The sequence below is a fragment of the Cucumis melo genome, chromosome 5 (assembly GCF_025177605.1).
Source record: "Cucumis melo cultivar AY chromosome 5, USDA_Cmelo_AY_1.0, whole genome shotgun sequence".
In the NCBI taxonomy this organism is placed as follows: domain Eukaryota; kingdom Viridiplantae; phylum Streptophyta; class Magnoliopsida; order Cucurbitales; family Cucurbitaceae; genus Cucumis; species Cucumis melo.
Window position 1 is genome coordinate 2,097,811 of NC_066861.1, and position 12,883 is coordinate 2,110,693.

Sequence of the window (12,883 nt, forward strand, 5' to 3'; positions counted from 1 at the left end):
ACTATAACAAAATCAAAACAATCCGAACCAGAGGTAGTACCTCACAACCAACAAAAGTAGTACCCCCACAACCATAATGACACATCATTTTCAAAATTAAGTGTTTCGACCTTTTTTGTTTTATTATAATTATTTTTCTCTCGTGAATAATAATGTCTAGCCTAGCTAGTTGTTTTCAAAGTATATATATATAACATGTTTGATTCATGTATGCCTCATAATAATTTGTTTCTCAAATTTTTATTTTTCTTTTTGGTTTTATATGTAGATAATGTAGAGAAATAGTATGTGGGTGAAGTGGGTTCACTAATATCTTATCGATATTATTATCGAGTGAATATTGAGAAGTTGGGATCAAATATAAACTAAATAATTGTCTTTCTATGTGTCTCCCTTTCAATCACATAAAATAAATAAGTATATTTTATTTAGAAATAGTTAAAAACAAAAAAATTATCACGTGCTAATTTGTAATTTAATCCTATGTGACCTTTACCAAAATGGTGTATGCTATAAGCCATTTCTAATAAATTCTATTTATGTTTTAGGGCTTTGTATACATCTTTTCATGAACAATTTTAAACCTTTTCAAAACATTTGTTACAAATTTAGTGTTATAGAATGGGAGCAATTGCTCGGTAATGATATAATCTGCCATTTTAGAGATGTAGGGTTCGATTCCCCATCCTCAAATAGTTGTACTAAAAAAAATATAATTATTTTATTTTTTAACTATTTGAATTACTGCTGATAGACTTTTATAGTCTTAATTTTTTTCTTTAATACATTTTTTTATTAAGAAGAAAAGATAACTCAAGGATATAAACATAGCATTAAATTTTCGTTGAAGTGTCGATATTTCTATCAAATTTTTACGTTTCCATGAGGTCAATATCGATATGAGGAACAAATTTAAGTATATTTCCACATCCGATCATACTGTAAATCTTGGGTTCAAGCATAAGAGGAGAGGGAAAAATAAGTACATATTTGAAATGCCTTTTTTGAAGTAATTAATAATCTTTCAAAAACTTCCTTTGATAGTAATTGGACGTGGATAATTTTATAAAAGTATGTTTGGAAGAAAGGGTTATAAAGGGGAGGGTTGGGTTCGTGTGGAGGAAGGGTTGGGTTCTTCAACCGTTTCTCAACTCTTCCTTAATCCATTTTTTTTCTTATTTATAATTTATATACTTATGAGTTTTGTTGATTTTTATTTTTTTATTTGAAAAACACAGCTTGTTTTTAAGTTATGAATTTAGTACAATTACATTATTAAAATTTTAATTTTCTTCCTTTATTCTTGAATTAGATAATTTATTGTGATTACACAATTAAAATTTTAATTTAATTACCTTCAATCAATTCTATGTTCGAATACATATCAATATATTTGTGAAATTAAAATTTTGATATCAATTTCGTATTGTATTTATGAGATTGATATCAAATTGTAATTTCACAAATATATTGATATAGATTCAAAGATAGAGTTGATTCAAGGTAATTAAATTTTGATATCAATCTCAATCTCATTATTTCTGGTACTTCGTATTTTCAATTATTATTTGTACTTATTTACATGTTTACGGGTTGCATGTCACATTCATAAAACCAATTTATTGAAACGTAACGTATACTTAAAAATATTGAAAAAGAACGTCGTAGTTAAATAAATTAATGCAAATTATTTTATGAAAACTAGGATGATTCGGTAAATTAAACATATAAAATTTCTGTATTGGATTTAGAATATAATTAAAAAAAATTACTTGATCGTAGCTACCTAAAAAAAGGTTGAAAATGAACCTTGTGATTAAAGAAATTAAGACAAATTGTTTTACGAAAACTAGAACAATTCGAAAAATTAAAATATATAAAATTTGTGTATTGAATTTAGAATATGATTTAAAAAGAAAAAAATTATTCGCACGTAACTACTTAAAAAGCGTTGAAAATAAACATCGTATTTAAAGAAATTAAGGCAAGTTGTTTCACAACAACTAATAACGATTTGGTAAATTAAATATACGAAATTTGTGTATCAGATTTATAATATAAATTAAATAAATAAATAAATATTTATATAAATTCCATAACTCTTCTGTTTGTCATAGATTATTTGAGAGAGAAAAAGAAAAAAAAGAAAGATATGCGAGAGAGTCCTTACTGCATCAGTGTTGCCGGTGGTCACGGTGGGCGACGACACTGGACCGCAGGGTTGTGTGTCCTGCAACATTTAATGAAGAAGATATTTGAATTATTCTTCTCTTTTTTTTACTGTCTAAACTAATATATATATATATATATATATATATATAGAAAGCTAAGAATTTGTTATTTAACCCTAACCCATCATACAAATACGAGTTTGGATTTCGAATCCAAAAAAAAAAAAAAAAAAAACTTTCTAGCAGTGTAGCACAGCATAATTCTCTTATACATGCATTATTGTAGTGACCAACAATGGATGCCAGTTGCTAGGTACAATTTTCTTCAAACAAACACATTTTTTAAAGTCATGTGCATGCCACACTTTCAAGTTACAAGTTACAACCATCAAATTATAATTTATATTGAAAACAAAAGATATCAAAACATTATTTGTACTTGATAGACATATCACTGTTGAGGTAATTTCTCTCACCTTAGTTATTGAGACAATGGTGACATTATTGCTGCAATGATTGCAGTTATAATAATAACAACGATAATAACGATCAAGATCTTCGTAACTACTTATGGCTATGAAAAATGACCCATTTGACATGGCCTATAAATAAAGCCACACCCCCAACATACATCTCCAAGATATACTACTTTGTATTTATGACTTTAATTCTCATGGCTATGCCAATTTTTAAAATCCCTATTCTCTTACTTTTCCTCCTTACATCCATCCCTTCCATCTCCTCTCATCCATTCGATCCTCTATCTCCGCTTGAGATTCAAATCGTCACCTCCACAGTCAAATCCAAATTCACCAACATTGCTCAACGTCTCACTTTTCATTACGTCGGTATCGAAGATCCGAACAAACCTGCCGTTCTGTCATGGGTAGCGAATCCCCGTTCCCCGCCTCTACCACGTCAAGCCTTTGTTGTGGTACGAGCAAACAAGCAGACCCACGAGTTCATCGTGAGTCTAGCCAATGGCAAAGGGTCGATTGTATCGGAGCATGTGTACCAAGGCAACGGTTATCCAACACTAACACTTGAAGAACAAGAAGAAGCCATTGAGGTTTCACTCAAACATCAACCCTTTATATCCTCCATTGAGAAAAGAGGGTTAAATATTTCGGATGTTGTGGGCTCTGTATTTTCAATTGGGTGGTTTGGAGAGGCCCAAAGTGAGACGAAAAGGATTGTGAAGGTTTTGTTTTTTTACAAGGAATCAACTGTGAATGTTTGGTTGAGGCCAATTGAAGGGATTGAAACGACGGTGGATCTTGATGATATGGTGTTGACGGAACTTAAAGATATTCATGTTTCTGTTATGCCATCGAGTGAGGGCACAGAGTATCAAGCTTCGACTATGCGGCCGCCATTCGTGGCGGAGACTAAGCCCATTCTTGTTAATCAGCCGCATGGTCCTAGCTTTGTGGTTAGAGGACACACTGTCAGGTTTGTTTGAGGAAAAAGTGGCTTTAATTAGTAACATTTAAGACTTAAAAAAAAACATGACATTTAAACTATGAATTGGTATCTTAAGAGTTCCTCGACCCTACAACTACAAAACATTAATTTTATATGTTACGAGCTTCTTATAACGTAGGCTTTAGAAGTTTACAATTTCACTCCGTATCTCAAATGTTGAGCCCATCTTCTAATACTAGCAAAATGAACTAAAAGCATAGTTATATATCAAAGTAGGTTGATGAAAGTTTGATTCCTTAACAGTTGGGCGAACTGGGATTTTCACCTAAGCTTCGACATGCGAGTGGGAGTCGTAATATCAACAGCTTCAATATACGACATCGACCAACAGAAAAACCGACAAGTTCTATACCGAGGCCAGATCTCGGAGCTGTTCGTACCGTACCAAGATCCAACAGAGGAGTGGTATTATCGGACGTTTATGGACGCTGGAGAATTCGGGATGGGGTCGTCAGCGGTGGCGCTCGAGCCCCACCACGACTGTCCTTCTAACGCCGTATTTTTCGACGCCTTCCACGCCGGCCAAGACGGAACGCCGGTGAAGTTGGAGAATGCGTATTGTATGTTTGAAAAATATGCCGGAGATATTGCTTGGCGCCACACCGAGGCCGTAATTCCGGGAAAATTGGTAATCTTAAACTTCAAGGAAAAAAAAAAAAACGATTTTAAAAGTTGGTGTATAATTTGATATATATATTTGAAATGCAGATAAGAGAAGTGAGAAGGGAAGTGAGCTTGGTGATAAGAACGATAACGGTAATTGGGAATTACGATTACATATTGGATTGGGAGCTCAAAAAATGTGGCACTATCAAGCTTTCGGTAATACCGACACATTACAAATTTTACTTTCTTAAAAGTTTAGGGTTTCCAATTATCTCATAAGAAAAAACTTTTTCTTTTTCTTAATTCTTTGACAGGTGAGTTTAACAGGAATCATGGAAGGAAAAACGACAACATATAAGCACGAAAGTGAGGTAAAGGAGGAAATATATGGCCTACTAGTAGCCCCCAACACAATTGGCATAAACCACGACCATTTCATCACATATTATCTAGATCTCGACATCGACGGTCAGGAAAATTCCTTTCACAAACTTAAATTGAAGAGTTTCAAAACCGATGGCTCAACGCCGAGAAAGAGCTACTGGTCGGTGGTGTCGGAAGAGGTAAAGAAGGAACTCGACGCTAGACTCCGACCAACTGAGCCCGTGGAGTTGCACATTGTGAACCCAAATAAGAAAACTGCAGTAGGAAACAAAGTCGGGTAAGTTAAATCTTTGACAAGTGAGATAGAAAGTTGTCTTGTATTACCTCAAACTTCTGGTTGAAATTTGTTTTAAACAGGTATCGTTTAATTCCGGGGCCAATGGCTATTCCACTCCTATCAGAAGATGATTATCCACAAATAAGAGGATCGCTCTGTGATTATGATATATGGGTTACACCTTTCAATAAATCTGAGAAATGGGCAGGTGGTATGTACGTCGATCGTGGTCATGGTGACAAGACCATTACTCATATAACACAACAGTACGTATCAAATTATTTTCTTTACTAAAGTTTGAAAATCAATATATATATATATATATTAACCTAGCTAATATTGTGTATATAATTTTATTTTGGGCGTGGACAGGAATAGGGATATTAACAACAAGGATATTGTGCTATGGCACACAATAGGGTTCCATCATCATCCAAGTCAAGATGAATTTCCAATAATGCCCACCCTCACCGGAGGCTTTGAACTTCGACCTACTAATTTCTTTGATAGAAATCCAATTCTCAAAATGAGATCCCCATAAGTATTAAGTTATCTTTATAAAACCTCAAAACGACATAATATTCATGTACGACGACTTTTGTGTTTCGAGGAATTCTAGCTCCCCTTTTCTTTTGCTATAATAAATTCTCTCTATTGTTGAAGATAATTAATTAACATCAAATAAGTATTAATTAATTGTCTCTAACATTCATGGGTTTTATTTATTAAGAAATAGGTGTTATATTTTCTAAAAAGTATTGCAATGACTAGTGTAATGTTTTGAACACCTAAGATTTGGATCAGGATTTGAAATTCGCATTTGATATTTGATGGATTCGATATTTCTCCTACATTTTATGCTACTCGACTTTGTTATCCTTGCTTGTTTTGAAAGTTTTTAAGAATGAAAGTTGTCTTTACAAACCAACACAAGTATTTGAGTATGTTTTGTCATCACTTACATACATTCAAGAGGTCAATCAAATTAAAATAGGATTTCAATAAAAATTTAATAACTTTGAATTTCTTATAATTGAGCCACAAAAAAAAAAAAAAATACACTTGTTGGCATAGGTAGCAACTTTCAATTATTTTAAATTTTTCTTAACCATATTTTCATATATCATTAGGAACCCTCCTATTGAATGTGATCTTAAGTTCATTCATGTTATCCTCCTAAAGTCAAGGTGTATGTTACAAGAAGAATTAATCTTATTTTATAATATGAAAGAGAAATGACTTTAACAAGTTTTATGCTTAAATGATTAAAATTGTACTATTCAACCATCATTAATTAGATTAATTAAAAATGTATAAGAAAAAAAAGGAAATCGACAAGCATACATATACAGGGTTCACTAATAGAGTATTAACAACAACGTCCACGAGTCGAGTGAAATCAATTTTATTAGGGTGTTTATTAATTATCGCACTTCTCTAAAGCGTTAAATTATAATCACAAATACTATTAAAAATTAAATAGCAAGATCCAGTACTTAGTTGTTTGTGACACCAATTATATTGGATTCAAGACCTAACAACACTCATATTAGTTATATTTAGATTCCTAGACATATGCAAAGGTCTAATATAATAATAACAACTAACACCATTAACCGGAGGGTCAAGCATTTTAGGTCAAATTAACATGCATTCCTCTAAAGAACTGATAAATGTTTTCGTTAAAGATAACTCACAACATGACAAAGCAAAGCAGTGAGCTGCTGCCATCCTATAACTGAGATGAATTGTCTGAAATTTATATTGCCCATCCTATAAGCTGCTGCCATCTGTTGTTGAACAAAAATGGGTGCATTATTTATAATTCTTTATTTTTATTACTTCAAAAATAGGGATTTATCTTTGTATAAGAAAGTACGTACATTGGCTGTCAATTCAATATAGAGAAAATCAGGGAAAGCTTATCCTAAAACTGTCCTTTCTTCTGAAATCTCCACTGTTTTGAAAAGAAAGAAATGAAAGAAAACGTGAAAAATGAAAGGAAGTGTTGAGTTAGTAATAATAATTCATGAGATTTTCAAAGGAAGAGAGATATAGGAGATATTGTATCATGGAAAGGATATCATGCACATGTGAGAAGATTAAGTACCATACTTTTATTTGCTCTTGTCTTTATTAATAATTTGTTTGTTCGTTCGTTGTTGTCCTTTTAATTGCAAATTCTTGTTTTAAAAATATCTTTAAAAGATGAGTTTGGTCCTAATTTCAATGGATTGAGTGGACTATAATATAGCTTATAATATGTTCAAAGCTGAAAAGAAGTTGTTAACATATAATCAACTATAGTATTATTATTTCATATCTTTCTTTGTTTTTTGAGAAGAGAAGTAGAGGTCGAGAAATCAGCAGAAGCATTCGAACATCTCAATTAGGTTGACACCTCATTTATGCTCCATCATGCCTCTGTCCAAAAGATGCATAAATCAGAGAAAAAAAGATGCAGAAACGCAAGATGTGCCAAAAGTTCGAAAACAAGAAACATAGATAAGAGGCTAGAGGAAAGTCTTCCAATTGAAAGTTATGTAATTATTTCCGTTATAATTACAAAAGAGATTAGATTTAGTATTATTGTTACCGTGCTTATTATATTTTTATACTATGATTTTACATTTTTGATTTGGAATTCAAGACTAGCGGTTCTATCAAATTTAAGGTGTATGTATAAAATATTAAATTGTTACCAATTTGAAAATAGAAGAAGTAAATTGGTATTTTTTTTTTATTAACTTCATCATGATAACAAGTATATTTTTAACCAAAAAAATTGACTATAGATAAGATTGGTCAATAATTTTAAGATTTATATCTAACTATATTAGTATATATATGAGCTTTATATTTTTCTGAAAAAAAAAAGAAGAACATACAAAAAAATAAAAAACTTATCTAATGTTCAAAGTATTTTTAAAAATACTTTATGAACATTAAAAATAAAATGTTCATTTTTAATGTTCAAACACACATTTAAAAATAAAATACCTATCCACTCTAATTTTATTAAAAATTGACTTTAGAAAAATGTCCTCTCTCTCTCTTCTTTTCTTCTAAACACTATAATATTGATTATTAGTAATAATAATTAATAAAACCTTTTAAAAATTATGCATGAGATCAACATTACCTAATTATACCTACAATGATCATTCTTAAAAATAATAACTTTATAAACCAATTGTTATGTGTATTAAATAAATCTTAAAAGTATATGAACTAATTCCTTAATAGTTTTCCTAAAAAATTTCTTATTTATACATTAAAAATAAGTTTTCTTTTTCTCTCTCCTTCCTCTTCCACTTTCAATTCTAATCTTATTAAATAACTAAGTTAGCGATAAACATCCATTAAAACCTATTTATTTTGCCTCCATTGTTGGATGTTGAGACTAATTAGGGTAAATTCAAGTTTTTTTGATTGACTTCCAGGTTGGTTTAACAGGCAATTCTAGAAGGGAAGGCCACAATCTACACTCACACAAAGGATATCAGAGAAGACATATATATTTGGCACTCTATTAGCACCAAACATATAGTGCGTGTAAACCATGACCATTTTCTCACTTACTATTTGGATCTCGACGTAGACGGTCAGCAAAACTCATTCGAAGAAGAAAAGGGGGACGGTGACACTCCGAGGAAGAGCTATTGGAGTACTATGATAGTGAAGGAGACAACCAAAACAGAACTCGACGCCAGAATCCGCCTGACGGAGCCAGCTGAGTATTTGAATGTCAACCAAATTAAAGATACTGAAATTGGCAACCAAGTTGGATACTGACTGATTCCTGGGCCTGATGCTCTGTCGTTGCTATTAGCAGATGATTAACCGTAGATTCGAGAGGCCTTGTCAGATTATAATATTTGGGTTAGTCCGTATAATAGATCTGAGATTTGGGCTGGTGGACACATTGAAAGTTTGGACTGATAGGTAAAATTTACATACAAATAAATAAAAAACAAATTCAATCAAACCTTCCAATTAATCTCTTCTGTTTAGAGGTTACCTCTTTGAAACCCTTTTCATACTAGGAATGATATGTATATAACCCTAACGTGATCATGATAACAAAACGTATACCAAGGGATGCCATGTGTCCCCTAATTAACACAATGACCAGCCCTATTATTTTTTGTAATCGTGTTCTATCGAATTTGATCATCCCTAACGTAGTACTGTAGAAAAGATGTGACTTAATCAAAATGTTAAATTTCATATTTTAATTTTGAGAAGTGGTGGGTCATAAATCACATAGGTCCTTCTGGGTTTGTTTCACTGTATGCAGCAGTAAGCTAATATTTTCTGGGTTTGTTTAATTATTTTAATTTTTTAAAGTTTTAGGAATATATAATATATTCAAGAGGAACTTCCATTAATCCCCACCCCTGAATTTCTTCGACCGGCGTCCCATATTACGAATGAGGGCTCCGGAGGTTGTCAAGGCTCTGTCGCCATGCAACGCCACCGTTCCCTAATCGCAAAGGTACAAAAAGAGAAGTGCATTTAGCATCACAAATGTGGCTGTAGTTTAGTGGTGAGAATTCCACGTTGTGGCCGTGGAGACCTGGGCTCGAATCCCAGCAGCCACAAAACAAATATTTTTGTCCATTTCACATTTTAATGAGAAAGAGATGTATAGAATATATATATATATATAGTATTTTGAAAGACTCTCAATTAGTATAAAACACAAAAAATTGTTATTCAATCAATGGTTTGAAAAGTAGAAAGTCAATAGAGTTTTCCACAAGTTAATTGAATTTCCCATATGAACAATACAATTTGAATTGGTCATTTTATTTAAGCAAAGGGTTCCTGTCAAAATAATTAGTCGGTCGTAGCTCGAAGCCGCCATGGAGGGATGCCATCGCCGGAAACTCTTCTTGGCAAGGGCTATGGTGGAAACCCACTGTGTACCATAGAACAATATCTCTATTGTCGATTCTCCTATTCCTAGACGAACACCCACACAATCAAAACAAATCAGACAATTAAAATGATCAATTCAAAATTAAAAAGGATTATTTAATATCCATTTACCTTTTCGTCCAAACAGCTAAGCCATCATCACCACGACTCCGATCAGCATAAAACCCAGCCGGCCATCTCTCCGACTTGTTATAAGGAGTCACCCACAATGGGTACTTGGTATAAGCCCCTCTTATTTGAGGGTAATCATCGTCATTCAGTAGAGAATTAACAGGTTGACCCGTAATGAGCCGGTAACCAACCGGATTCCCAATCTTTGTCTTCTTATTGGGGTTGACGAACAAGAGCTCACCTGGGTGATCGGATCCGAGCAGAAGCTTAACTTCAGATTCGGTTTGAATGGTTTGTCGGACAATTTTCCAGTAACTTTTCCTAGGTGAGGTGGCATTGATGTCCTCCACCGTTGCCTTCACGAAGTTGGATTTGACGAATGTGTTGGCGGTGCCGTCAACATCGAGGTCGAGGTAGTAGGTTAGGTAGTGGTCGTGGTTAACGGCAACGGTGTTGTCGGCGATTAATGTACCGTATGTTTGTTGGGTTATATCCATTGTGTTTTTGTACGGTGTGGCTTTAACTTCCAACAGCCCCGTTAAAGCAACCTGCCCAATAAAGCACACTTTCAATTTATATAAACAATCACTTCTTTCTTCAACCTTACCTAAATTTAAAAAACACACACACACACAACCAGAGTAAGTTAGTTTCATCCACGTATACAAAATCGATAAATTAATCATAGATTCAATAATATCATATAAAAGATTTTGAATGAGTACAAAAGGATTCAACAACAAATGAATACAGAAGGGTTAAGTTGAGGTGTTATTGTGTATTTTACTAACCACGTGCTTTGCACATCTCAAACTAATTAAACTAAAGAAATTTATAGTACAACAAATAAAGACATTGGGAAGATCACTTTCTCATCTTTCTTTATTAGAAAAAAAGGTTAGTGGAATGAACAATAGGACACAAAATAAATATTGAATTAAGACCAATTAGCATCTTTTTTTAAAATTCGAGGACAAAATAAACAAATCTTGAAAATTCTATGGTCTATTAAGAATCTCTTGTGAATTAAATGGACTAAATGGACTCACTCACTCAAAAGACTTCACCACCAAACTTATTAAAAAAATGAATCTAAAAGAAAGAAAATACCCCAATTTGAATAGAGCCACTTCTTTTGAATTCCCAGTCAAGAACATAATCATAATTCCCAACAGTTGCCACCATCCTCACCACCAAACTCTTCTCTGCTTCCCCACCTCTAATCTGCCAAAAAAAACAAACAAAATATTGGAATCACCATCGTAACTAAAAGTCATTGTATCTTGAAAGGTTGAAAGTAAATAAATAAATCAATTGAATTCTGTTTACCACTTTTCCTGGGATGTTAATCTCAGTATGTCTCCATAAAACATCTCCGGATTGGCGTTCGAAGATACAAATAGCTCTCGATACTTTCTGAGCTCCCCCATTGGCGTCGGCCATGTATCCGTCAACATACTCGGCGGTTTCCAGGCAGTCAACCATTGGCTGCAGAGTATCTGCCGCCCGTCCGAATCCAAACTCTCCGATATCCATAAACGTTCTAAAGTACCATTCATTCGTCGGATCCATATACGGCACAAACGTCTCTGAAATATGTCCTCTGTAAAGCACTCGTCTGAATTTCTTCTTCTCCTCGTCGAAAATGGAAGCTGTTGAGATAATAACTCCCGCTCTAGCATTGAATCCCACGTGGAAAACCCAATTTTCCCATTTCACTTGATGACCTTCAATGGTGAATCTTCTTTTCGCCGCTTTGCAATTGGAAGATTTGGGGTCTGTTTTCCGTGATTGGTAATCGGTGCCTTCCGATTTCGGTAAAGGGGCGATGAAGCGATCGGAGTAGTTGATGATTTTCATCGAATCGACGTCGATTTGTGTGATGATACCTTCGATTGGCCTTGAGAAGACATTGCTTGTTCCTTCTCTGTAAAAGCACGCGACTTTTAAAAGCCTTTTGGTCGTTTTTTCGCCGTACCAGCCAACGGTAAACGGTATGCAAGAAACATGAGACAGATTCAAGCCTCTTTTATGAATGGAAGCTTTGAATTTGGGGAAATTGAGAGGTAATTTGCTGGCTTGGAAAAGCTCAACAAAAGTTAGAGGGGGATAGCCATGGCCATTATAGATATTGTCAGACTTAACAGAGTGCGTGTCAAGGTCTACAACTATCTCGTGGGTCGAATCAGCTGCTCGAACCACAACCTTGGCGTGGCGGGGCGGGCGGTGGAGGGGGTTGTTTTGTTCGCCGGAAGAAAGCCAGGAAAGAACATCCTTCTTCTCTGGTTCTTCCAAGTCAACGAAGTGGAACGTGAGATTTGGAAGCTTTCCAAGGTGGGATTTCTTGATAGCGAGCCGAATCTCGTCGAGCTCCGTCGGGTTTAGAGGATCAAGCGGATGGAAAAAGGGCGGCGCCGCTATACAGAAATGAATTAGGTGAAGGAGTACAAGAAGAAACAGAATAGGATTCATGGAGAGAGGAGGGAAAATTCAAATGGTTTTTGGTTCTCTTTTTGATGAAACTTGCATGCTTCTTTATTGGACAATAGAGATGAAAATTCTACATAGAAAAGCAGAAAGAAAGAAGTCCTCCTTTATAAGTCAACCGTAATTAATAGAGTTACTACCAATCTTAAGAGAATCAAAAGTGAATGAAAGTAAAAAAGTCATTCGATTGGAACGACAGAAAGTTAGATGAGGAAGTCTAATTGCTTTTTGTTGTTTTCAAATGATGGAAAATTGGAACTTCTCCTCAAAGGCATGATGTTTGAAGAGGCCTTTTTCTTGAATTGAGAGCAAGTGTAATTTGATTACCTCAAAGGAAAAGAAAGACATCGTCTCATCTTCACAAAATTCCTTTTTAAAAAATTCTCAACTCACACTTGTCCACTAAATCTCAGAAAAA

The 12,883-nt window shown here is 33.9% G+C and overlaps 2 protein-coding genes and 1 non-coding gene across 3 annotated transcripts; 2 read left to right on the forward strand and 1 right to left on the reverse strand.

The window, feature by feature from the left end:
• The first annotated feature begins 2,782 nt into the window (after window positions 1-2,782).
• Window positions 2,783-5,629, forward strand: LOC103491401 (primary amine oxidase-like). The gene is made up of 6 exons (XM_008451329.3): window positions 2,783-3,623; window positions 3,900-4,284; window positions 4,365-4,478; window positions 4,577-4,923; window positions 5,004-5,189; window positions 5,296-5,629. Exons 1-6 carry the CDS (start codon window positions 2,830-2,832, stop codon window positions 5,462-5,464), a joined length of 1,995 nt encoding a protein of 664 aa, XP_008449551.3. The 5' UTR covers window positions 2,783-2,829; the 3' UTR covers window positions 5,465-5,629.
• Window positions 5,630-9,455: 3,826 nt separating this feature from the next.
• TRNAH-GUG (transfer RNA histidin (anticodon GUG)) lies at window positions 9,456-9,527 on the forward strand. Its single transcript has one exon. It is a non-coding gene; the product is annotated as a tRNA-His (tRNA).
• A 94-nt stretch (window positions 9,528-9,621) lies between these two features.
• Window positions 9,622-12,699, reverse strand: LOC103491400 (primary amine oxidase 1). The gene is made up of 4 exons (XM_008451328.3): window positions 11,308-12,699; window positions 11,089-11,202; window positions 9,979-10,526; window positions 9,622-9,891 (listed from the first exon to the last, which is right to left on the reverse strand). Exons 1-4 carry the CDS (start codon window positions 12,448-12,450, stop codon window positions 9,735-9,737), a joined length of 1,962 nt encoding a protein of 653 aa, XP_008449550.2. The 5' UTR covers window positions 12,451-12,699; the 3' UTR covers window positions 9,622-9,734.
• Window positions 12,700-12,883: the final 184 nt, after the last annotated feature.